The sequence below is a fragment of the Suricata suricatta genome, chromosome 2 (genome assembly GCF_006229205.1).
Source record: "Suricata suricatta isolate VVHF042 chromosome 2, meerkat_22Aug2017_6uvM2_HiC, whole genome shotgun sequence".
Taxonomy (NCBI): domain Eukaryota; kingdom Metazoa; phylum Chordata; class Mammalia; order Carnivora; family Herpestidae; genus Suricata; species Suricata suricatta.
This window is the reverse complement of record NC_043701.1, coordinates 150,649,342-150,675,052: the sequence shown is the minus strand read 5'-3', so window position 1 is coordinate 150,675,052 and position 25,711 is coordinate 150,649,342. Positions and strand designations below refer to the sequence as shown.

Genomic DNA, 25,711 nt, shown 5'->3' with positions numbered 1-25,711 from the left:
AGTCCCCTTCCCAAATATTTTAGACTTTTCCAAAGATTCTTCTTACAGTGTCATGAAAAGCTTAAACATCATGTCGGTTTTCTAGCTAGAGAGACCGAGGCCCCCCACAAAGGCTTTCTATAAGTCTTGTAAAAAATTTTTACTGCCATATACCTATTATTTGCTCTGTCTTTTTGTTTGTTTGTTTGTTTTGTGAATGTGATTCCAAAGTTTTGTGCAAGATGAAAATGAAATACTTGATATTATTTATAGGCAATTTCCTTTATTAGTGAGTAAGATTGGAGGAGCATGGTTTTACGTAACAAGACTAATGCTGTATCCCGATGGCACTCCCTACCAGCTCTGCCGTGCTCGTTTACATTTGACAAATCTGGCTAAATGGAGGACATGGATGAGTAAGATCTCTCATGTTTCTCTTTATTTAGCCATCTTTTAACAGCTGTGTGTTCCAATTTCCCCATCTCTGCAGTCAGGATAATTTCTATACTGTCTAGCCTCAACCTGCAGGGAACAAAATGAGAATAAAGTGAAATAATGGATGTAGAAAATAAAGAGAAACTAAGGGAAGCGAGGTTCAACAGAAGTGACTGGACATTAGAGAAGAAAGGGTTGGAATATTTGGGGGTTAGTCTTGCCAGTTGAAAATATAGTGAGGTCAGTTGTAAAATACACATTTTCAAAGCCTGGAGTACAAAGTCCTGGCATTCTGTCATGGAACTAGTGTAAATGATTGCCACAAGGTCTATCATTAATGAACATTAATAAAATGATATATTATTAATGGCATTTAATAAAGCTATAAATGCAAATTTTACTTGTATCATCAAAAGTAAAAGTAACATCATTCATCCCATTGATTGTGCTCGTTTCTGGAAGGGCTGGCACTGGAGTCCTAGCACAGAATCCTAAGTGAGACTGATGCTATCAGGTTTTGGCTTTTTCTTCTGTGTCCCCTTTCTCGATCTAGCAATAGAATTTGATGCTGCCACTTACCTAAATGATTCATGACATCTCTTTCCCACCAAAGGGACCCAATGATCAAAGAGCTTTGAAACTGAAAAGGCTGAGATCCAGGGGCATGAAACTTAAATTTGAAGTCATCATTAGAAAAAGCATTGAACCTGAATTTTAGTGTTGTCTCTGCATTTAACTAGCTGCTTGACTTTGAGCAAGACATATTCCTTTTCAGCTTCATCATCTGCAAAAAAAAAAAAAAAAAAGGTGGGGAGGGCAGGAAAATGGAGAGAGGAGGGAGGAGTTCTAGGACATCAGAACGTGAAGTCACCTTTGGAGACCAGGAAGTATAGTGTCCTTGGGCCACATGGATAAGGAAATTAAAGCTAAGAGGCTTTAGTAGTGGGGCACCTGGGTGGCTCAGTCAGTTAAGCCTTCCAACTCTTGGGTTTGGCACAGGTTACGATCTCACTTGGGTTCAGTGCAGGTTACTATCTCACCTTCATGAGTTCAAGCCCCACGTCAGGCTCCACAACGACACAGCAGAGTCTGCTTGGGATTCTCTTTCTCCTGCTCTCTCTGACCCTCCCCTGCCCACTCTCTCTGTCTCTGTCTCTCAAAATAAATAAATAAATAAATAAATAAATAAATAAATAAATAAATCTTTTAAACGGAGGGACTCTAGTAGTGCCCCCTACTAAGCACTAGGGTGTCAGCTCAGTTCTGATTCCGGAGAAAATGCTGACCCAGCCCTAGTGCTATGAGCTTCCGCCTGTCACCCTATCTGAACACCCCCACCAGGGAGCTTAACATGAAGCAAGGTGGCCTAGAGCGTTTATGCAACATCCGTCAGTGCCTTCGTTCCTCCTCCTGGGTAATGTATGTTCAGAAAGTTACTCAATATATGTGTGTTTCTCAACATTCTGAACTGAGAAAGGTCATATCTTATTACAACCAACATAAAGAAGCCTCTGCTCCTTCAGACAGGCTGTTGGAGCCTAATGAATAGATTGGAGCAGGGAGCAAGTCTGGAATATATGCCAAGTAGCCTGGCCAGCTGAGGGGCATACATCCATAAAAGAAAGTAAATGCCTTCTGTTTCCATGCTCAGTCTTAGCCAAAGTGAAGACAGAATTCACCTCTTCCCGTAGCCTGTTTGTCAGTGTGCTAAGTTATGTGCCCTTATCCTTCCAAAGTTTGTGAGGATGAATAGGTCTTAACCATCTTCTTTCCACAGCACGCAAGTGTGCACTGTGCTCCTTCTGCGTGCCAAGTCCTGTTAGGAACAAAACAAGGCTCCTGCCCTTCAGGAGCTATATTCTTGTGTGGGGAGATGGTCAGTGATTAAATAAGCAAGTGAATATAGAATGTACCACCACTACACACACACACACACACACACACACACACACTCACTCATACACACATATATAGTATATATTATATGTTATATATATAATGGAAGGAAGAAAGAAGCAGGGTAAAGGAGATAGTGAGTGTTGGGAGGATTTAGTGTGATGAGGTAAACTTGGTGCAGGAACCAAAAGAAGTAACGAAGCAAACCAGCCCAGTATCTGAGGAAGGGTATTTTAGGCAGAGGGAACATTCAGTACTAACACCCTTAAGTGTGCTAAATGCAAACTCTTCTCTCTTCCCTTTCCCAGAATAGAAAATTGAAGGTGCTTACATGGTTGGCTGTAAATGATCAATACATACATTAAGCACTCTGACCACATAAAGCAGTGCATATATATACTCTAAAGTCCTGTCATTGTTACTGTATAAAATCACTGTTTTGGGTGTAATACAGCTTTGCAGAGTGGGTTTTTAAAACCTGAGTAATTAGACATAACTGAAAGACGTTGATCAGACCCTGAGGAGCCAGCGATTGTTATATCTAATGACTATATCCTTTTCGTTTATAGTAAATATACTTAAATCCTTAGATAATATCAACTAGTCTTCATCCAACTTAGAATGTACAAGAAAGGGCTATACACCATGAGACAAGCATTGAGTTAGACCCCTGTGTAGAATACTTTCAACAGAATGAAGCTGCAGTTCTTTCTTCCTTTTCCCCCCTTCTTTCTTTTCTCTCTTCTTTCCTTTTTTCCTTTTTTCTTCTTTTAACATTTTAGGGTCACTGTCACAAATAAACTTCTGAATTAATGATACACCAAAATGGAACATAGAAGAAAAACTTAATCCAACTACAAATGGTCAAAAATTGATAAGCCAATAAGGAATCCCACCACTGAAGAAAGTGATACTCAAGGAAAAGACTTGTGTCTCTATTCTGTGAGTTTTCTTTTGAAGAACTCACTAGAGGGGCGCCTGGGTGGCTCAGTTGGTTAAGTGTCCAACTTCAACTCAGGTCATGATCTCACGGTTCACAAGTTCGAGCCCAACATTGGGCTCTGTGCTGACAGCTCAGAGCCTGGAGCCTGCTTCAGATTCTGTGTCTCCCTTTCTCTCTGCCCCTCCCCTGCTAGTACTCTATCTCTCTCTCTCAAAAACAAAAAAACATTAAAAAAAATTTTAATGACGAACTCACCAGAATATTTTATATACCAAATCTAATACCTTCATCCATAACTACACTTCCTGCTTCTTTGTGTGTGTGTGTGTGTTTATTTCATTAGTGACACAGAGAGAAACAGAGCATGAGTCGGGGAGGGACAGAGAGAGGGAGATACAGAATCCGAAGCAGGCTGCAGGCTCTAAGCTGTCAGCACAGAACCTGATGAGGGGCTTGAACTCACGAACCATGACATCATGACCTGAGCTGAAGTTGGATGCTTAACCGACTGAGCCACCTAAGGACCCCTACACTTCCTATTTCAATAGAAGTATTCTTTAGAATGCCAAGTATTCTAACAATAGAGACTGTATAGGAAAAAAAATCATCCTTTTTGTCACCTAGCTCTTCATTATAATAGATACTTTTCTTTGTGAGTTTGTTCAGTCTAAGACTAGCATAAATAAATAAATTTATTTATTTAGTTAAGAGAGAGAGAGCATGTGTGTGGGAGGGCAGAAGGAGAGAGAGAGAAAAGCGGGGGGGGGGGGGGGGAGGGAGGGAACGAGAGAGAGAGAGAGAGAGAGAGAGAGAGAGAGAGAGAGAGAGAGAGAATCCCAAGCATACTTCACGCTCAGCGTGGAGCCCAGTGCGCGGCTCAGTCACACAACCCTGGGATCATGACCTGAGCCAAAATCAAGAGTCAGACACTCAACCAACTGAGCCACCCAAGCACCCATTCTAAGATTAACTTTAATTAGATGTTAGAGGGGCACCTGGGTGGCTCAGTCAGTTAAGCCTCCGACTTCAGCTCAGATCAGATTGATCTCACATTCGTGGGTTTGAGCCCCGTGTCAGGCTCTGTGCTGAGAACTAGCTCAGAGCCTGGAGCCTGCTTCCGGTTCTGTGTCTCCCTCTCTCTCTGCCCCTCCCCCTCTCATGCTCTGTCTCTCTCTGTATCAAAAATAAATAAAACATTAAAAAAAGCTTAAAAAAATTAGATGTTAGAAGTGACTCTTTTCATTACTTTTTTAAAAAGACCTATCCTCCAAGCAATCAGGATTTAACAATCTTATTTGGTTGACATGAGATTTAGGGAACAAAAAAGGGTCTTCTGATTGCTTTCATTATTTTTTTTTCAAGGTGTGAGGACTTAAGAACTGACCTTTCTTAAACCAGAAATCTCTATGGAAACCATCAAAAAAGTTAAGATTAGTGGAAACATCAGGAAGAGGGAGGACAATTGTGGAAATGTGAAAATTTAAATCTCAGTGGGCCATTCAGGAACATTTATTAGCTTGGTTCCTATTATTAATCCAGGGACCAATTTGTGGTATTGCAGCAGCATAAAGTTTGGTGTCATTCTCCATTTGAGTCTGGCTTGACACTGGACCGCTCACCTTTGTCATTGGGTGCAGGGAGGAAGAAGCCGTCTTTGAGCTTTTGTTATATTTCTTACTCACAGAGCATGTTTGAAATTCATCTCTCTCCAGTCTCCTAGGTCTCCTTTGAGAAGAGAAAGGAGCCCAGAGTGAAATTTATAAATCAGAATCAACTCTTTTATATGCAAATTATTCTTGGTTTAGGAAGATAAGCTTTTCTTACTTTTCAATATGTTTTATGGAGCCAGTGTCCTCAAAAGCACCTTGGGAAGTGTAAGGTATCGTCCAGCTGTGTATTTTTTCCATTTTTGAACTATAATTTGGCAACTTATTTCTCAGCTACAAGGGGGTGATAGTAACTGGTTTGGGGCAGGTCCATCAAATACCCACATAGGAGTGGGTGGGGAACGGTTTAGGATGGTTTTTTACCAGACTTAACTATTTAACTCTTTATTTGGTGATTTTTGACAGACTGGGCTACAGCACCTAAGGAGAACCTTTCACAGTTGTATCCTGAGCATGCCTTGTGTTTGGGGCCCATATTGTTCCTAATATTAGCATACAGGTATTATAGAACTCCCTCTACAAATTAGAGTCTTCATTGTGGAAATAGTATTTCCAATAGTGGAACAGTGCCTTTCAACTCAAGAGAAGAAGTCTCAAATTATTTTACTTCTCACATAATTACAACCCGTGTGAATAGTTCTTTGTAGTAGCCAAAAGATTTTCACACTGGTGTTACATAGGTGTCAAATTTCAAAAGAAATTTGATTCTTTTATTTATTAATTTATTTACTTAGAGAGAGGAGATGGGGGGGAGAGAGAGAGAGAGAGAGAGAGAGAGAGAGAGAGAATCTCAAGCAGGCTCCATGCTCATTGCAGAGCCCCACACAGGGCTCGATCCCACAGCCCTGGGATCATGACCTGAGCTGAAATCAAGAGATGGATGCTCTCAACCAACTGAGCCACCCAGGCGCCCCTCATTTGATTCTTGAAGATAGCCCTGTGAGTTAGATAGAGCAGGTGCTATTAGGGAGAGTCTGTGACCTTATTGAATGCCTATTCTCACTGTTCTGGGTCATGGCCTCATCCCAGCCCTTCAGCTCCTAATACTGTGTGGTCCAAGGACCAGAAGCATCAGCATCACCTGTGATGTTGTTGGAAACACAGTCAGAAACCCTGGGAGTGAGCCTAGTGGGCTGTGCTTCAATAATCCCTCCTGATGACTCTGATGGGTCCTATAGTCTGAGAATCCCCCTGCACCCATACACTTGATTGGGTAACTTTAATACTGGGCACAACAATGTGAGTGCATCATAGTTGTGGTCTGAAAGTTTTTTCTACTCTATCTCTTCCCTTACTTGCTAGCTTTGAGATCCAGAATAGGTCACTTAACAGCTGACCCCTGGGTGATGTATTTCATCTGCAAAATGAGTAATGAGTCTTAGGACAAGCTTAGGTTTGTTGCTTTTATATTTGGAGAGTAGTTTAAGCTTGATTATTTAGGAATTGGCAGAACCCATACTTTCTGAAAGCGGTAAGGAGCCTTAGAAGCAGTGGGTGCTGGAACCCATTCCTACTGGCTTTAGAAAGCTCACTGTGTGTCTGTCTTCCCAACTCTATGTTTCGTGACATCGTGTTGGTAGCTTGAAATTAGCCATTATTGGGGTGATTATGCCACAGAAATTGGTAAATGCTCTAAAGCAGGGCTTTTGCTCCCAGAGAGCTGCTTGTTAACCATTTACCAACACACCTTGGTTACAAGGTTATGTTCACGTTAGTTATAGCTTCATCTGCATGTTTGCTGGATCTGATGTTTCAGGTTTGTCATCATTTAAGACCCATTATAGAGATGAGCACTAGAATATATTTAAAATTAGAGAATAGAAGTAGGAATCAGCCCACAGAAATGTTTGGTTGGCCTGCAGTGTTTTAAAAAATTAATTAGCTGACAGCTAAGCCCCCTTTACCACATGGCAGCAGTGGGCTGCAGGTGAATTGTAAATATGTGCATTGTCCTGTGTGCAACAATCCCATCGTTCTGTTACATCTACTCAAGGGCTTCATCCTTTTATATTTTCTTACTGTCTTCTGTAGGCATTTGCATTTGTTATCCCCAATATAAGAAAACTAAAAGCATTTTTTTGGAGAATGAGTGTTTTTCCAGAGCTAGGATCTGAATGCGCTGTTTGGGGCTTTCCACAAAGTTAATATAGTTGTATTTACAAACTGCAAAGTTTGAGGACTAATTCCCATCTTGTTCCAAATTTCAGTTGCCCTCTTTGAATATCCAAGTAAAGATTTGTCTCATTGCTTAGAGCTGACAGCCTGGACTTTTTTCTGGATGGTGAAGACTTTGGGGGGAGGTCTCTATAGGTCTCTGAAAGTGACTAGTTTCTGTTCCCGGTTTGGGATGCATGACCCAGGCTTCGGAAATATCCACCCCTCAACAAAATGTATAACAGATATGTTTATTTGCTGCTAGAACTTGATTTGAAATGTTTTTAATGCTTATTTATTCATTTTGAGAGAGACAGACAGAGAGAGGGAGAGGGAGAGGGAGGGAGGGAGGGGGAGAGGGGCAGAGAGAGAGAGGGAGAGAGGGAATCCCAACCAGGCTCAGCACTGTCAGCAAGGAGCGTGACATGGGGCTCAAGCCCACAAACCGCGAGATCATGACCTGAGCCAAAATCAAGAGTCAGATACTTAACCAACTGAGCCACCCAGGTGCCCTGAAAATGACTTTGATCGGAAAGATGAGATAACAATGTTTCCTTTCGGATCAAAGTTGTATGTGCTTAGCTTATTTGCCTTGAGAGGTTTTTCTTTTCCCACAGTATAGGTTCAGGATGTCCAGCCGGACACTCTGTGTCTCTGTGTTTGTGATGTTGGCTCTGGACATGGCTGTCAACATGGTTGATGGATCTCTGATTAATTTTTAAGCAGGTTAACTTATGGTCCCAAGAGTGGGTGATGAAATTGCTACTTTTCAGTTTGGTTTGATCCAACAAGTGCTAACTTTCCCGGTCCCATTTGAGAAATGTTTATTAAGCAATTACAATGGGACAGGCCTTTGAGCACTGTGCTCAGGGGCACCTGGTGAACCAGAAAACAAGCCAGAATGTGATTAATGCTCTAGGCGGAAGAGCATGGGGCTTCGTATCTGTCATACAGTCTATTCAGATCTCCAGGTAGTTTTACACCTAAAGTATTACCCCCTTAAAACATGTATAATTACTTGCATCAGACCCCAAATTTTCACTTGCTAAAAAAGGAAATATTTGGAACCATGTAGGAGATGGATTTACCTTCTCAGCAAGTGTCATTTAAGATGTTTCCAGGGACCTCCATTCTACTTGCTAGATGGTATGCTCCTCTTGCTAGATGGTACGCTCCTCAATTCATGAATCATTGAATAAAGCCAATTGGATCTTTAAATTAAAAGAAAAAAATTCCCAGAATGATTGTTTCTTTGTACCAAGAAAACTTGTACCGCCTGCTGGTAACCTTTTCAAACTAGTTCTGCTCTATAGATATAGATTTAGTGGATTTTGTTGATTGGGAAAATTCATATGAGTGATATGAAGTCAAAAGTTTTCTTCCAGCTGCTAACTTTTATAATGAAGACGTTGCCTTTTTGACAAAAGAACAGGGAGCCCCTGGGAGCTGTTTGCTAGCTGTACCACTGAAGGAAGGTTATTTAAGCTCTGGGAGCCTTAACTATAAAGGATAAAATACCTACTTCTAGGGTTTTCTGAGAATTAAATGATCTTAGCCTGTAATACACAATAAATACACAATAAATACTAGCTATTATTTTCTTAAAGGTATTTTTTATCTTTTTTTTTTTTTTTGAGAGAGAGAGAGACACACACACACACACACACACACACACACACAGTGCAAGTGGGGGCGGGGGGGGGTACACAGACTCGAAGCAGACTCCAGACTCAGACTCCAAGCTGTCAGCACAGAGCCCGATGCAGGGCTCTGACTCACCAACTGTGAATCCATGACCTGAGCCGAAGTCAGACACTCAACCCACTGAGCCATCCAGGAGCTCCCAAAGATTTTTTTTTTTTAAATTTAAGTTAGACCAGACAAGTTATCTTCTTTCATTGGTTTAGTGTCATGTTGGTGATCATTAGATTTTCTTTTCTTTTTTTTAATTTATTTTTATTTGTTTTTAAAATTATTTCATTTATTTATTTATTTAATTTTACTTGGGAGCCATGAATTAAACTTTTGAGGCTGCAAAGTAGCCATTCTCCTCTAAGCCTGCCCCATAGCCAATTTATCCCCATTTACTTATTTTCCCCCCTATACCTGGGAGAATGGAAAGGCACTTTAGGACCACCTCCACTATTAATAAAAGAGCCAACAGCTTTTTAGCCCTTTGTATGTATACTGTTATTACCATGAAATCTCTACAGCAACACTGTGCAGTGGATATCATTGCCATTTTACAGAGAGGCAACTGAGGCTTGCCAAGTTAAATAACTTGCCCCACGCCCCTCAGTTAAGTGTTAGAATTCAAAGCCAAGTCTATCTAAACCCCAAAGCCCAGGCCTGGGAAAGGAGAGTTGGGTTTTGAGGGCTCCAAGGTGATTGTCTCCAGCTCCCAGGCTCAGCGTGCCTCCCTGAGGACCTCACATCAAAGAATTTTGGGGTTCTCTCTGCTTTCAGAACATTCTCATTCTTCACCCTGGAGGGGAGCCCTGTCTTAGTGATGCCCTCTCTTCGTTCCCTCTGACTGCTGTAACAAATTACCCCAAAGGTAGTGGCTTTAAACATCAGAAGTGGACTCAGTCCTATTTCTGGAGACCAGATGACCCAAATCAAAGTGGTGGCAGGACCACACTTCCTTTAGAGGCTGTTGGGCAGATTCCGTTCCTTGCGTCTTCCAGCTTCTGGTGGCTGTTGGCGTTCGTTGGCCGGTGGCACAGTACTCCAATCTCTGCCTCTCCTCCTGCCATCAGCTCTCTCCTGCGTATCTCGTAAGGAAACCTTTGAGTGGATTTAGAGTCTACTCAGATAATCCAGGATGTCCTCTTCATCTCAGGATCCTTAACTTAATGACATCTGCAAAGGCCCCTTTTTCAAAATCAAGTAGCGTTCACAGCCTCTAAAAATTAGGTCATGGACATACCTTTCGGGTCCACCAGTTCAACCCATGACAACATGCTTCTGGATGCTTTCCCAGCAAGCAGGCAACTTCCTGTGCCTCACTTCCCACTCTGGGCAGGCACGATGTCCGGCAAACGTGCTTCTCTAGCAGAATGACTAATTACAACCAGATTTTACAACTCGGTACCTCAAAAATATTGCCATGCCATTACTGTTAATTACACATTTTCAGTCCAGCTAAAAGCCTCGGGGGCTTCCCCCAAAATGGTCACAGCCTCTCTCACGAGGTTTTGTTCTCTTTCAGATTGCTGACCTGCAGCTCCATAAGCTGGATGAACTGGACTGTCTAATTCAGGGCCTGCTTTACGTCGACTCTATTGGCTTCAATGGGAAGCCGGAATGTTACTATTTTGAAAATCCCACAAACCCTGAATTGTGTCAAAAAAAGCCGTACTGCCTTGCTAACCCGTACCCTATGTTGCTGGTGAACATGGGCTCGGGTGTCAGCATCCTAGCAGTGTACTCGAAGGACAACTATAAAAGAGTTACAGGGACCAGGTAAATGTGGTTTCTACCAGAAGAACCTTTCTGTACTGAACCCAGGCCTCTCCCTTGAAGACCAGTTTGTAAAAAAGATTCCCTTGTATTGAGTACATTTCTAAAAGAAAGACCTTATGCTCCTCAGCCAACCAGCAAGGATTTAATGCATGATATGTTAAGATAGTAAGAGGATGCTTCATATAAAGTAGAATAAAACACAGTCCTTGCCCTGCTGGAAACTGGTCAGGTTGAGGGGAGAAGGATTAGCACACACCAAAGCAACAGGCAGTCCGTGTTAAGTGCCGAATGAAAGACGGGACAGTAAGAGGTTAGAATCCAGAAGAAAGGATGCTTGGTTGGTCAGAGAGGGCTTCAGAAGGGACCTTCTCTTGGAATTTCCTGGGTGCCTAGCACAGGATGCATGGCTTGAAATAAAATATCATTGCAACCAGTAAACCAAACAGGGTTTACAAAAAAAATTTTTTTGCTCACAGTTAAATGTTCCAGCTGAAAGCTGGCATGGTTGGCACACGGCACAGGGGATCTGCAAGTGCAACTGACAGGAAGACAGTGCCACGGCTGCCCTTGGCCGAGGCGCCTTGCTTTCAGCGCGCACTCACGACCAAGGGCAGATGTCCCCAGCTTCCTGTTCGTAGCAATTCAACAGGGGAAAAAGAATCCAGGGTCAGAAATCTTGGAGAAATGCTAGTGTAAACAAAATTTAGTAAGTTTTTCTTAGTTCTAAGTGAAGGATTTGGTATGAAGTGTTTCTCCCACTTGTTGGACCACAGAACTGTTTTTGGAGGAATAACTCAAGGAACCAGTGCCAGGAGGAATGTGCTTTTGGATATGATATCAAACCCATCATATTTTTTTTGTTTTTTGTTTTCCCCTCCCCCAACCCCATCCTTTTTAATAGATGAAGATATCATGTACCTCTTCTGGGCCTCAGTGTCCTTGTTTGTGCCAGGAAGGGGGTTGTTTCTTAGGTCGTTTCTGCGGGCATTTCCAGCACTGAAATCCTGCACCATTACTTCCCCGTTAGGAAAAGAGCACTGTTTTTTCTGGTGAATTTCTGTGCCCTGTGGTGGGTCAGCATCAGTGATTCATCACTGGGGAAGGGAGGACGCTTTCTCCCGGGAGATTTGTGCAATGTCTGGAGACCTTTTTTTTTTTCCCTTGGTTGTCACAATCAGATGTGGGGTACGACTGGCACCTAGTGGCTAGAGGCCAAGGGCACCACTAAATATCCTACAAAGCACAGGGAAGCCCCCCCCTACCCCGACAACAAAAAAGGACTAACCCCAAAAAGTCAATAGTACTGCTGTTGAGGAACCCTGGCATGTGCGTGCACACACACACACACACACACACGCACGCACACACACACTCCGACTGACTCCTGCTTGTGTTCAGAATATAGAATGTTACTCCCGCTAGGCATACATTTTCTCAGTAAGCACACAGAACTAAGCTTCGTCACTCACAGAAGAATCACAGCTGTCCCATAACTGCCTTAGGACCCTCAGGAGTGTCATGACAAAGGGATATTTCAACCACGCTGGTTTTACCTTAGAGAGTGATTCCGAATACACGCACACTTTTGAAGAAGCGTAGACTTCCTCCCAGAAGGAGCCATTGAATTGGTCAGAGCTAGTCCCAAGGTAACATGCAGCCAAATGAACACTTTTCCTCAATTAGAGATATTTATAATTTCACTGATTAACACTTAGCAAATTCACGAATGATAATCACAGTTCTCTTTCTTGTCTCAAACTTGGAAGTTCCAGGAATCTGGACCATCTTCTTGAAGAGCTGCTAATGAGCTAATTGTGGAGTTTGGCTTCTGTTACATGTGCAGTCATGCTCATAAATTCCCATTATTGGTAAATGCCTGTTTGTGACTGGTGTGCTGCAACCATCAACAAATCCTGTCTGGATGTCCAAGTGACCCCTAAGTGCTTTTCAACCAGTAGTTGAAAACCTTCAGCAGACTAACGGTTAATAGAGAGCCCTTTTGGGGGCTGCCTTAGGGAAGGGAGGGGAAGGAAGCATCTGTTCTGTGGGCTGCAGTTCCTCCTTGTCCAACCAGAGTAGTTTTGCCAAAGGCTTTTAAGTTACAAAATCACTGATATAAATTATTATGTTCAGTAGCGAACGTCAGAGTGCAAAACACACTTTGGGTATCACTGATCTAAGCAAATGGCTTCAGGTTTAGGTTTGCTACTATTGTGAACTGATGACTGTAACATCAGGTTTTTTGTTATTATGTTATACTCTATTTTCTCAGGTATTTTTATTTTTAGGAAGCCACATCATCACAGGAGATCAATTTCTTTTAATCACACGGTTTTATTTTATTAATTTTTTATTTTTATTTATTTTTGAGAGAGAGAGAGAGAGAGAGAGAGAGAGACAGGGCATGAGCAGGAGAGGTAACAGGGAGAGAGGGAGACACAGAATCCGAAGCAGGCTACAGGCTCTGAGCTGTCAGCACAGAGCCAGACATGGAGCTTGAACTCAAAACCGCGAGATCATGACCTGAGCCACAAGTTGGAGGCTTGACCGACTGAGCCACTCAGGCATCCCTTAAACATATGACTTTAAATGGGTTATTTCATGTTATGTGTAATTTTATCTCATCCTAGATTAGGTAACGATGCTTTTTCCCCCCCTGTTGACATACTCCAATTTTATTGTAGAAGTCAAAGAAAAAAGAGGACTTTACAGCTGACATTGTTGGAATATGCAGATTATTAAAAGGAGACTGTAAGGAATTTTGGAACTTGGGTGAAAGTAATAGTGCAGCTCATCTCATTGTTCTGGAATCTATTTTAAGGGCACAAGCAGTCGGTAATTGAAGGTTTCTCCTCCTTTTCCTGAAAATCCCTTGCTACAAGGTTGTTGGGTTAAAAAAAACAAAAATGATGCTATTCAACAGCTGCTCCTAGCAATATGTTCTTGTCTCCAGTTTGCTGAGGGTCTTACCATGTTCTGTGCAAACAAACAGATGTACCTGATCACGAGTGAGAGAACCACCTTGGTTAAGTCCTGGTTAGCAGGCTGAGGGTATTAATAAAGTGCTCGTGTGCGACTGTGCGTCCTTTCCTCCATCTGCAGTGTGGCGGCGACGCAGATGCATGCTGGCTTCCCCCGCGCAGCCCCCATGCTTTGTCCGGAGCCGCGGCTCATCTTCCAGCCGCACAGCACGCGTCCGCTCCCACTCATGCCAACACATCAGCTGACAAATTGCCTTCTTTCTAAGTCTGCCAGTGTCCTCGGTTGCCTAGATTGAGAGTAGGCTGCCGACCACCTTGATGAACAGGAGTACCCGATGTCCAAAGAAAGGTCATTAGCGTGGATGAAAGCAGCTAGAAGCCGAGAAATGACTTAAACACATACAGAGACAAATCCAGATGGCACGCAAACCAAAAATTGTTCCCATGAAAATATACTAGCTTTGGAGGGCAGATTGAAAATGACGACGTGCACGCCACACCATGTTAAATGTAAATAAGCTTTCTGAGAAGAAATCCAAAATGTCTCCTGTGACTGGTCAAGGTGGTGATGTTCGTAGATCTCTTTATTTCCTCCCGATACTGCACCTTCAGTGCGGCTTGCTGCCCCTGGTGGTGCCCAGCTACATACTTTTCCACAAGGAGAATTAGTTTCTAGTTTTGTCTAAAGAGACTATTTTAGAAGAATTTTCCCCCAAAGCGACTGAAAGCTTTTAAAACATAGTTGAGCATTGAAACTGTTTTATGATCTTTGTTACAATTTTTGACTACTGGATAGTAAGTAAAATATTAATAACCTTTTCCAGAGTCTACCAGAAAAAATCCAGTATGTGAGCAATCAGTGGTGTCCTTTTAGAAGAAGTTCCAAAAAGGTTCAATGAGATTATGTCTGCTAGAGAATCGAGGTCAAGGTAAAAGATACGGCTTCTGGCCTGGCTGTTCCTCACAGCCCTAGGTCAGTCTGGCTCTGCACTTGTGAACTTTGTGTACACAGGTTTCTTTTTCTGAGTATTTGTATGCAGCTACACTTTCCCCCCCAAGCAGTCATTTCTCTTGTTATTTGCTGCTTTCAGACCACTCAAATAAGAGAGATCCTGATTTGGCCCCATTTTACAGGTGAGAAGACTCAATGAGATGCTTAGGTTAGTGGCTAGCTGAAGGTCTCACAACGGAAATCAGTGAGAGTCTCTAGTTTTATTCTTCAATTCAGGGGCAAGTTTCCTTGGTGTTTCTTTTTAGCCTCTGCCCCTTTTTTTAATAATCCAATCTACCCTAAGGCTATTTTGCACCCTCCACAAAATTCAAGTGCCCCTTTGTTTTTCTTCTCCTGTTTTATTAACCCATATTAGTGACCTTGATGTAGTTGGGGACTCGGATGGGCATATCTTAAAATAAAATTTAAAAATAAACCTTATTGTTCCTTCAGTCTTGGAGGTGGAACATTCCTAGGCCTATGTTGCTTGCTGACTGGTTGTGAGACCTTTGAAGAAGCTCTGGAAATGGCAGCTAAAGGCGACAGCACCAATGTTGATAAGCTGGTGAAGGACATTTACGGAGGAGACTATGAACGATTTGGCCTTCAAGGATCCGCTGTAGCATCAAGGTAGAGACGAAGTAGCAAGGAGCCATAGTGTGTCAACAGGGCAGCCTCTCCACCTGGCCATTCACTTAGTTGTTTTTAAGATGTCAGCCCACCAGCCTGGTGCAAGTATCTATGGTTATCGGAGCTCAGACTTGATCTCCCACCCTTTACGAAGCTCTGAGATGTTGAGCCCTTGATGCTTGTGCTTAAAATAGGGCAGCTTTGAAAGAAGGTTCTGGAAAACTGCAACAGTTTCCCCTATTCCATTCTTGTCACTATTAAAGAGCATTAAAAATTTTTTTCCCCATTAATAGCCATGCTACTTTGCCCTTATTTAAAAAAGGGGGCAGCCAACCATTCATATCGTAAGCCTGTCTGCTTGTAATCCATGGTAGCCAAATCAGGTCATTTAAATTTGGACAGTTACTCATAAAGCTTTCCACAGTACTTTGGTGAAAGCGGGGGACCTGCCTGAGGATGATTTTGAACACTCTCACTAATATTTCCAACATAGCTTTGGCAACATGATGAGTAAGGAAAAGCGAGATTCCATCAGCAAGGAGGACCTTGCCCGAGCCACACTGGTCACCATCACCAACAACATTGGCTCCATCGCTCGGATGTGTGCGTTGAATGAGGTATGGCCTTAACCCAGAGAAAGCCTTGTGTCCTTCATATACGTCATCCCAGCAGTGCAAAACTGTTGACCCTTACAAAATTATAGATCCATGGGAAGCCTGCCCTTTGTCCTAATCACATCTTGTAGAACATGAGGGGTGTGTTTTGGGAAATGGAGAGGAGTATGTATCTTATTTTTAAGAGGCACTGGATAATAAGTGGTTAGCCACTGAATCGTGGAAACCAGGTAAAGTTACAATGCATGCCATAGCCTCTCTACCCATCATTATTACCATGTACTTACTGAAATGTGAGGATAAGACTTGGCACATCCTTGCAAATAATTGCAGGTAAAATGTTCCCCCATGCAATAGTCGATATTCTCTCTGCTTTCAGCTTCTTTACAGTGTTGCCTTGTGGCATGGAGTTCAAGCAGCATTGTACAGGGCTATCAAAGCATGGAGAGCTTGCTTCCGGGGAGGCCAGCCAGAGCCCCAGGCAAAAGAAGGGGCAGAGCTGGTGACAAAGTTTTGGCAACATGATTGAAACCTTGCAAAATTCCTTCAGGAAAATAAAACCCTCTTCTGAAATATGAGACCTTTGTAAAGGAGAATGGCTGTCACTAAGTTGTGTTAGGAAGACAAGAAAGTGGTTAGAGACATGCAACATGCGACAGGCAATAGAAGTTATATTCAAGAATCACAGTCGCATCAGTAATAAGAGTTTTAAAAAATATAATTTTAATAGAAATACATACAGAAGACAGTCAAATACTAAGTGTACAGCTTGAATTTTCACACACACAAACGACTCAGATCAAGAAACAGAACATTACTGGTACTGCAGAAACTGCCCCCGTCCCCTCCTAGATGAAGAGCCAGGTTGTAAACACAGGAAGAGGCCATCTTTATGATGAGAGGGGCCAGCCCTGCCTTTGAGCTCTGAGTTTACCACATTGCATAGAATATGTCACTGGTCTTGTGGCTCAGGGTCACCACTTTTTAAGTCCCTCTTTGAGACGGAGTTTAAATGCAAGGCTGAAATGGAAAGAATGTATTCCAGCCATGTGCCTTTCAAAGTCCATTTCAGTCATGGGACTCATTGTAACAGAGGATTTATTTTTTGACCTTAACCTTCAAAGGCAGTTTTTCCAAGTAGCCAAACAAGGGCTGACTAATATGTGTGTAGTGGGCTGTCCTCAGATCCTCCCAAAGGTCAGTGAGATGGTAATGTCCTCTGCCCTACAGAGTCATAGATGCCCTCTCCCCTGCTTTCCATGCACGCTGAGTGAGCCAGCAGGCCTTTTTACAGAAATCATAACCACTTTAGGGGGAGGGCAACTGATTTTATTTTTCACTTTTGATCTCAACTTCAATGCCATTTATTGTTGGAGTATAGCAAAAATGGTAGGTTTTTTAAAGTATGGCCCATGAGAGGAATCACCCACTGGTCACCTTGGGCAAGGGCTTTATTGGTCGGTGGCCTGCCAGTGCAGGCTCCCTGGGGACACACCACAAAGTGGCAGCAGGGTCTCCTGCGAGAGCCATAGTGTGAGCTCCTCAGTCATTGCTTAGGATGCTGGAGTCACTGAGTGGAGAGCCCTTGAACTCAGCTACTTCACAGAGGGGCACCACATTTACTGACTCTAAAATATCTTTGCTGTGATTATTGGAATCCTGGAAAATACTTCTCCAGCAACATCAAACTTTTTTTTTTTAACATCAAACTTTTTATTCATATTTTTGAATAGAAAATAGAAACACAATGGGGTACCTGGGTGGCTCAGGTGGTTAAGCGTTGGACTTGGGCTCAGGTCATGATCCCATGGTCCGTGAGTCCCCCATTGGGCTTTCTGCTGACAGCTTAGAGCCCGCTTTGGATCCTCTGTCCCCTTCTCTCTCTGTCCCTACCCCTCTCATATGCCCACACTCTCTATCTCTCTCTCTTAAAAATAAACATTAAAACACACACACATACAACATAGAGTTCTAAAGACACCAAAGGGTATATAAGGAAGTGAGCAAGCATTTCCACCCTTCTGGAAATGTTACCCTCACTAGAGGTAGACTGTTCTTTACTTTTGGGGGCATTATTCTATATTGTATGCAATAAAGGAGAAACATTTCCTTCCAAAGGCAGCAAACTCTATACAACATTCTTTTTTTTTAACATTTACTACACTTTTATTGAGATATAATCTCACCTCATACAATTCACCCTCTATACACTATTGTATGCTTGCTTTGATTGTTTATCAACTTTTTATTATGAAAATTGGTAAGCCTTCATAAAGGAGCAGAATGATACAAAGAACTTCCTTATACCTATTAACCAGCCAAGACTTTGCCACACACACCTTATCTGTATTCTTCTTCCTCTTCCCTCTGCTCCTTTGTTCCTCCTCACTGTTTTGCTAAAATATTTAGAAGCAAATGCCAGACATTATATCAGTCTACCTCATATACTTCAATATGCACTTCTGGAAACATTGCCTCTTGTTTTTTTTTTACAGGAGAATACATGTGAGTGATATATCTCTCCTACTGCAAAGTTACTTTTTATTTTTTATAAACATTTACTTATTTATTTTGAGGGAGAGAGGGAGAGAAAGAGAAAAAGCATGCATGCGAGTGGAGGAAGGACAGAGAGAGAGGGAGAGTCCCAAACAGACTCTGTGCTGTCAGAGCAGAGCCCAACTCGGGGCTCGATCTCATGAACCGTGAGATATGACCTGAGCAGAAGTCAAGAGTCAGATGCTTGAACAACTGAGCCACCCACGTGCCCCTTCAACATTATTTTTAAAAAATAATTTCTTGAGGTTTCCTCTAGTCTTTTCTCTCTCTCTTTTCTTTCTTTCTTTTTTTTTTTTCCATAGTCCTATCTTTGACCCACTTGGAATTTATTGGAAATGAGGACTGTCCATCAGCTCTTATTGTCAGTCTGTCCCTTCTGGCTCATTACCAGAGGGATGCAGGACTAGGGCTTTCAGCAAGTCCCATTTGGACTTCCTTGTTTTCGGGGAAAAGGCAGAAGTCCTAAATTTTATTATATTCTTCTTTAATCTGAGTTTCTTACTTTGATGTTTCTTGTCGCATCTCAGTCTGGGCAGTTTGTAGCTACCTTTCTTACTTCTGGAAACTTATTAAGACCACCTCCCACTCCTCAACCCATGGAAAATTTTCACAGTAATGAATGGACTCATCAACTCACACTGTCAAAACTGGAGACAGTTAAGAGGCCATGTTCCTAGACCCTGGTTCTTCCTGATAGACTGAACAGAAAATAACATCAGCTTCCAAGACTCTCTTCCGGGGCACCTGGGTGGCTCAGTCGGCTAAGCCTCCAACCTCGGCTCAGGTCAGATCTCACGTTCGTGGGTTCGAGCCCCGTGTCGGGCTCTGTGCTGACAGCTAGCTCAGAGCCTGGAGCCTGCTTCCGGTTCTGTGCCTCCTTCTCTCTCTGCCCCTCCCCCTCTCATGCTCTGTCTCTCCCTGTATCAAAAAATAAAATAAAACATTAAAAAAAAATTTAAAAAAAAAAGACTCTCTTCCATTTGGATAAGTGACCATAGAAAATGGCTCTGTGCATGAGTGGGTGGCAACCAGCTTCTGCATGGTAGACAGGCTGAGCTCAGAGTTATGTGTGTGCAGTATGCAAATCCATATCCATGTCAACAAAACTATAAGCATATTTTTCTTTTCCATATTTTAAACCACTTGCTGACCAAACAGGATAGGCTACCATATATCCTAAGGGTAGAGACTGGGAGTTGTTTGTTTTTGTATTCCCAGTGTTTGGTATAGAGCAAACGGGGCAAACTTGTTAGATGAATAACCCATTCCATGGTTGTTTTATTTATGAGTTGGTTATAATAATATTTTAGAGCCAGAAGTTTGAGGGATTGGAGGAAGGCACAAGCCCATTTAGCTGACCTGGAACTCCTGTTACAATTTTATATGTATGTGTTGGTAGCTGAATTTCATATCAGACCTAAGTCAATCTAGCATAATACCTGCCAAGAAGCCCAAAAGAAGTCTCTGCCTTGCCCAACCAGAATCTTACCCTCTCGTTCTTGGGGAATGACTATGAAGTTTGTTCAACTTCATCTTGGAAATGCTGAAATAATTTCACTTAAAAAAAAAAATTCACTGTTGAAGGTCCTGGGAGTGCATGAAGTATGGAACACTGGGTCTTTGCTACATGCTGTTTTATACTATCATTTCATTATTTTCCTTTCATTTTTTTCCCCAGAATATTGACAGAGTTGTGTTTGTTGGGAATTTTCTCAGAATCAATATGATCTCCATGAAACTGCTAGCCTATGCAATGGATTTTTGGTCCAAAGGACAGCTAAAAGCTCTATTTTTGGAACATGAGGTACGTCAAGTCTACATGGACTTAGTTATCCTGTGTCGAGTGTATTGGGCATTGTCTAACTTTTGAGCAAGTCCCTCCGTTTTAAAATTGGTCAAATAGAAAGAGTTGCCATTTAACTTTGCACTTAGACAAAGGATAAAGAAGAACTATATATAAAATGGAAGCTTTCTTCTCCAACAATCAGGACTTATAATTGGTTAATAATAATTTTAAAAATCAGCTGAAATGGGTAATCATTAAAAAAATCTCTCTACTTTAACCATTTTAACATAAAATGTGTAAATGTTCATTCACTCACCAATTTTTCAGTGTAGGACCAGGGCCTGTTTTTGAGCGTGGGTTCTGCTGATTGTAACCCTCCTGTTATCCTTTTTTTTTTTTTAAGTTTATTTATTTGTTTTGAGAAAAAGAGAGAAAGATTCTTAAGCAGGCTCTGCACTGTCAGCACAGGGCCTAAGGCGGGGCTCGAACCCATGAACCATGAGATCATGATGTGAGCCGAAGTCGGAGGCTTAGCCACCTGAGTCACCCAGGCGCCCCTGCCGTTATTCTTTTTTTCATAATCCACAAGTATTATATACCTTCTTTGATTTCTGATTTGTATCTTTAAAATGGATCAAGAAATTAAGGATATTTATGAAGCAATTTGATTGTATAATCCTAGATTTTCCCCCTCAACTTTTCATGTGTGGTATCTGCCTATATAGAGAGTAATGGTTTGTGACTGCTTGTTTCAATCTTTTTCAAGAATTTAACTGGGTGCACCTGGGTGGCTCAGTTAGCTTAACCAACTGATTTTGGCTCAGGTCATGATCTCGTGAGTTCTAGCCTCACATTGGGCTCTGTGCTGACAGCTGGGAGCTTGGAGCCTGCTTTGGATTCTGTGTTTCACTCTCTCTCTGCCCCTCCCTCGCTCACACTCTGTCTGTCACTCTTAAAAATAAACATCAAAAAATTTTTTTGAGAATTTAACTGGATTTTCAAGGAAGTGTCCATTTATTTTGTACTCTTTTTATTGGTGTAGATGTTACATAATTAAATTAGATTATGACATTAACAATAAAACTACCATAAACAAATCTGAAGATAAACACAGCTGACTCTTGGCAAGCAGACAACTCTCCTGACAGGAGCTGAAGTACCAAGGCTGCTGAGTAGCCTGGTGGCCCAGAGAGGCTGGTGTCCCCAGCATGTCTGCACAGGAAGTAGAGATCAGTTAATTCAGAGAGTCCCTTATATGGAGTTTCTACAATTCTATAAATCAAAGGTTTCTAACAGTAAGTGAGTGAGGGAACACCCTCTCTTTTCCTCACCTCCTCCGCCACCTTCTTTAAACTCAGTACTGTAGATGGGCGCCTGAGTGGCATAGTCAGTCAAGCATCTGACTCTTCATCTTGATTTCTGCACAGGTCATGATCTCACCGTTTATGCGTCTGAGACCCCATCAGGCTCTGCACTGATGGCACATGGCACAGAGCCTGCTTGGGATTGCGTCTCTCCTCTCTACCCGTCCCCTGTTTATGCTCTCTCTCTCTCAAAATAAATTAATAAACTTAAAAAAATCAAAAGAAATCAGTATTATAGAGAGCAACAGTTTATTTATCACAGGGGGCACGTAGTCCCTGGGATGTATTGAATCAATAAATATCGCAAACTTGTAATGAATAAGTACTGTCACATTTTTCTCATCCTCAAACTGAATTATTTATCTGAAAAGTCACGAGTGCATTTATAAATTACTTAGCGTTTTCGAGGCCCATATTTTGTTTGCTTAAAGCAGCTAAAACAATAGGAATTTAAATACGAAAGAGTTAAGGCTTCGTAATAGAACTTAATACTAAAGAAAGCCTGTTCTTTCTTTTCAATCGACTTATAACATGGAATGATAGAACTTTGGGACTGGGGGAAAGAGAGGCCCAGAATTTTCACTCTCCCCTCCTCCCAACCAGAACAGCTCCTTTATTAATTGCTTATTTGTCATTTACACCTAAGGTTTTGTTTAAAAAAGAAAAAAGCACCTCAGCTTTAAAAGAGCAATTAAAATGAAAAAAAGAAAACCACTATTCTAGTTCAGCTAGAGTTGCCATATTTAGTGATTAAAAACAGGACACGGTTATTTTATCTGGCATTTATCTGTATTTTATCTGGCAACCCTAAGTTCAGATTCTCTTCAACCAAGGCAGAAAACAAACCCTGGAAGCCATCAGGGATTAAAAGCCATCTACAAGGTCACATGGGTAGTTAGCTGAAGGTAAAATAGGGAATGAGACCCAACATTTTGGGGAATGTGGCTTCTGTAGGTGCAAACACGGTGCCTGTGTTAGTCTGTACAATCCTACGCCTCTGTGGACTGTGGCTTCACTTTGTTATGCACGTGTCGTAACTCCGTCTTTATGGCCAATGAAAGTGAGGTGTTTTTATAGTCCCTTGTAAATATCTCTCGGAAAATTCTCTGTGTTCTTAAATTCACTCTGGTTTAGGCAGGTCTTCCTGGAGGACACTGCTGAAAGGGAACTTTTGGGAGGTGCTGCTGGGGCGACTTTCCTGCCCTGCCTCAGGGGTCCTCACTCACTCCATCTCATTCATTCCACCCAAGCAGTTAAGAGTCTTAACTGACTAGGAGACCTTAGACAATAACCCTACCTCTCCATCTTTGCGTTAGCCTGATTTAGGTGTCTTGCCAGGATCAATGAGGGAAGCTTAGGGTTCTCTCCTGTGAGACACAACCTTGAAGTCAGACAGACTTGGGTTGATCCCTGGCACAAGCATGTGTCCCTAAAAGGAAAGTTTACTTTATTACCTGCCATTTCTCATCAGAGAAATGGGGGTAATAATAGTAAATTTTGCCACATCAAGGATTACAACGCAACAATTGTAACACTAACAATTCTAGCACTCATCTAGTACACACTAAGTGCCAGACATTTTCCTAAGCACTTTATTGACATCAGCTAATTTATTTAATATAGAAATACAGGTATATGGGGCACCTGGGTGGCTCAGTTGGTTAAGCATCTGACTTCAGTTCAGGTCATGATCTCGAGTCTTGTGAGTGTGAGCCCTGAGTTAGCTCTGTGCTAACAGCTCAGAACCTGGAGCCTTCTTCGGATTCTGTGTCTCCCCTTCTTTCTCTGTCCCTCCCCCACTCACACTCTGTCGCTCTCTCTCTTTCTCTCAAAAATAAACACTAAAGAAAAGAAAAACAAGTATATCTACCTATTATTATTATTATTATTATTCTGTACATGGCAGAGTTCAAGTTGGAAGTCTTTCTTACCTACAACATTAGGGGGCAGCATTTTTAGAGCTGTGAAAAACGGGAAGTATTCGGCTGATAACCGTGCACAAGTTTCCCCATTGCTTTTGTAGGGTTATTTCGGAGCTGTTGGGGCCCTGCTGGAACTGTTCAAGATGACTGAGGACCAGTAGCGATGACAGTGGATGGAACAGGCTTCTGTGAGAACAGAGACCTGAGACCTGCCGCTGGAGAAGGTAGATGCCGCTATGGGATGGAGGCCAAGCCATTACGGCAGATGAACCTGCTGGGTTTGTAAATAATTTAAAATCCTCTAGCCGATCTTTTACTCTTGGGTTTTGAGCTTATGATTCAAAATGGGGGTACAAGAGTTTTTTCTGGATACTGTATTTTTAAAAACACACACACACATTTGTGCAGAGAGGCCAAACCTACGAATTTTATGCATTAACCTTTAAAAAATTAACCTCGTATGATGTTTGATAAGGACCTGAAATGTAAGTGCTGTTACTTGTTCTTCTGGGGTTTACTGATCAGTATGGTAATTTTAACTTCATTTAGTAATTACTCTAGGAGATCTTACCTTTACTTATATTCATCATGATGTTTCATGATTTGCTGTTGGTTTCAAATGAAACTACAAATCTGGCATGCTTTACTGTGAACACGATTTTGTTTGTTTGTTTCTTTACCTTTTTTTTTTTTTTTTTTTTTGGTCTTGTTTCTTTTTGTTTGAATGTCTCACGGAGAAAGAGAGTCCTTCCCTCTGCTTTTTGTCATCAGATGACTCCCTCTTCTCTCCAATACCTTTCTTTAATGTAACTGTTTGTACCAGCGAAGGGGCTGACCAGCTCAATAAAAATGAAGCACGAGATTGAAAGCTCTCAAAAGTGCCCTTGATAAAAAAAACTCTGAAATCGTTCATGAATTTTATGAGTCAGGCGGAAGTGGAAAACAATCTGCAATTTGTCTTCACCCTTATGAATATACTAAGTTTTGTTGGATTTATTTTATGTCAGGTTATATTAAATTGGAATGTTCTCTGATGAAATGTCCTCATTCATGCCCAGCATGTGAGTGGCAGCAAATCCTTATGCAGGACATTGGAACTTCCCAGGTAAAGTCTCCCAGTAGCTTAGCTGTTCGCATCGGGAGATGGGGGAGAAGTCATAGGCTGACATATCAAGTAATAACACCTGTTTGTTGTGTACACGTATGTGCATAGGAGCTTTGTAACAAGGCATCTTAAATAATAATTTTTTTGATTTGAAATATTTCAAACTGAAAACTGCATTTCAATCTCAGTTTCTAATATTAAAAAAATCATGATACTGATCTCTCTATACGAATTTTTTCTTTTTTGAAAGTTGTCATTGGAACCGATGGGTAACTTTTAAATGAGAGTCTTGTACAAAAACTGAAAACGCATGGGGTCTAATGACTTAGGACTGATTAATCTTTTGAACTGAGCATATTGGTGGAAGGGATCTTTATAGGCAACTACCATTGCCACATCTTTCCTTCTCTGCCTCCTGAGCGCCATCTTTAATTGCCATATCTTCAAGTCTCGAAGAATTCGATGTTAACTGAAGTATTCACTTGTCTGGTTGAAATAAAGCCTGTTTCTGTTGTGATGTGTTTAGTGTATATGTTATTTTCATTTCTTAATCTTCATGTTCATATTATCTGCTTTTGTACCATAAAATGAGTATGTGTTGTATTTTTGCTGCTCTCCATTTCATAATTTGAGGCTTTCACATAAGGGTGTCTTTAATTGAAGCTGTAGCTGTAGGCAGGGATTTTTTTTTTTTAAATAGCTTTATTGTTCTTATACAACAGACTCATGGCCAATATATGATTACTATGTTTGGTAGTCTCAGAAAAAGTTTCAACATTTGGTCATCACAAATACACCTTATCAACTTCCACCTGGCTTTAAAAAATTCAATCAACTAAGGTGTTCTTGAAAAAGATAAATGTAAGAATGTACACATTAGCTACATTAGTGCCTTTTTAAAAATTATTCTCCTCAATCAGTCCTACTCTCCTCTGTCAGGGAATAGCAGACCTTGGATGATGGTTCTGCAGAAGAAAGCAGGGCAAGTTAGTGTAATTATATAATTTTTTGATTATCTGGAATCACTTGATCTTTCATTGCAAATGTGTAAAATATTGGTTTAGCTGAGGAAATCAATTATTCCATTATACAAATATCAGTAAATGTTGGCTACATCTAGCCAGCCTTTTTTTTTAAATATATATAATGAGAAACTTATAGCTTGAGGATTTTTATATTCACCTGAATCATAGAAACTTTCCTTTGGCTCAACATCAAAAAAA

At 41.5% G+C, this 25,711-nt stretch overlaps 1 protein-coding gene across 4 annotated transcripts in view; it reads left to right on the top strand.

The window, feature by feature from the left end:
• PANK1 (pantothenate kinase 1) overlaps positions 1-25,005 on the top strand; it is a 52,969-nt gene extending 27,964 nt beyond the window's left edge. For 3 of the 4 annotated variants that reach the window (XM_029932196.1, XM_029932195.1, XM_029932197.1), the window contains exons 3-7: positions 10,286-10,539; positions 14,965-15,141; positions 15,635-15,758; positions 19,990-20,115; positions 23,485-25,005. In XM_029932196.1, the coding sequence (XP_029788056.1) occupies positions 10,286-10,539; positions 14,965-15,141; positions 15,635-15,758; positions 19,990-20,115; positions 23,485-23,544 (741 nt within the window). In that variant the 3' untranslated portion in view covers positions 23,545-25,005. Of the gene's footprint in view, positions 1-10,285; positions 10,540-13,035; positions 14,655-14,964; positions 15,142-15,634; positions 15,759-19,989; positions 20,116-23,484 lie in introns of those variants that run through there. The other variant, XM_029932198.1, reaches the window with a different exon arrangement.
• Positions 25,006-25,711: the final 706 nt, after the last annotated feature.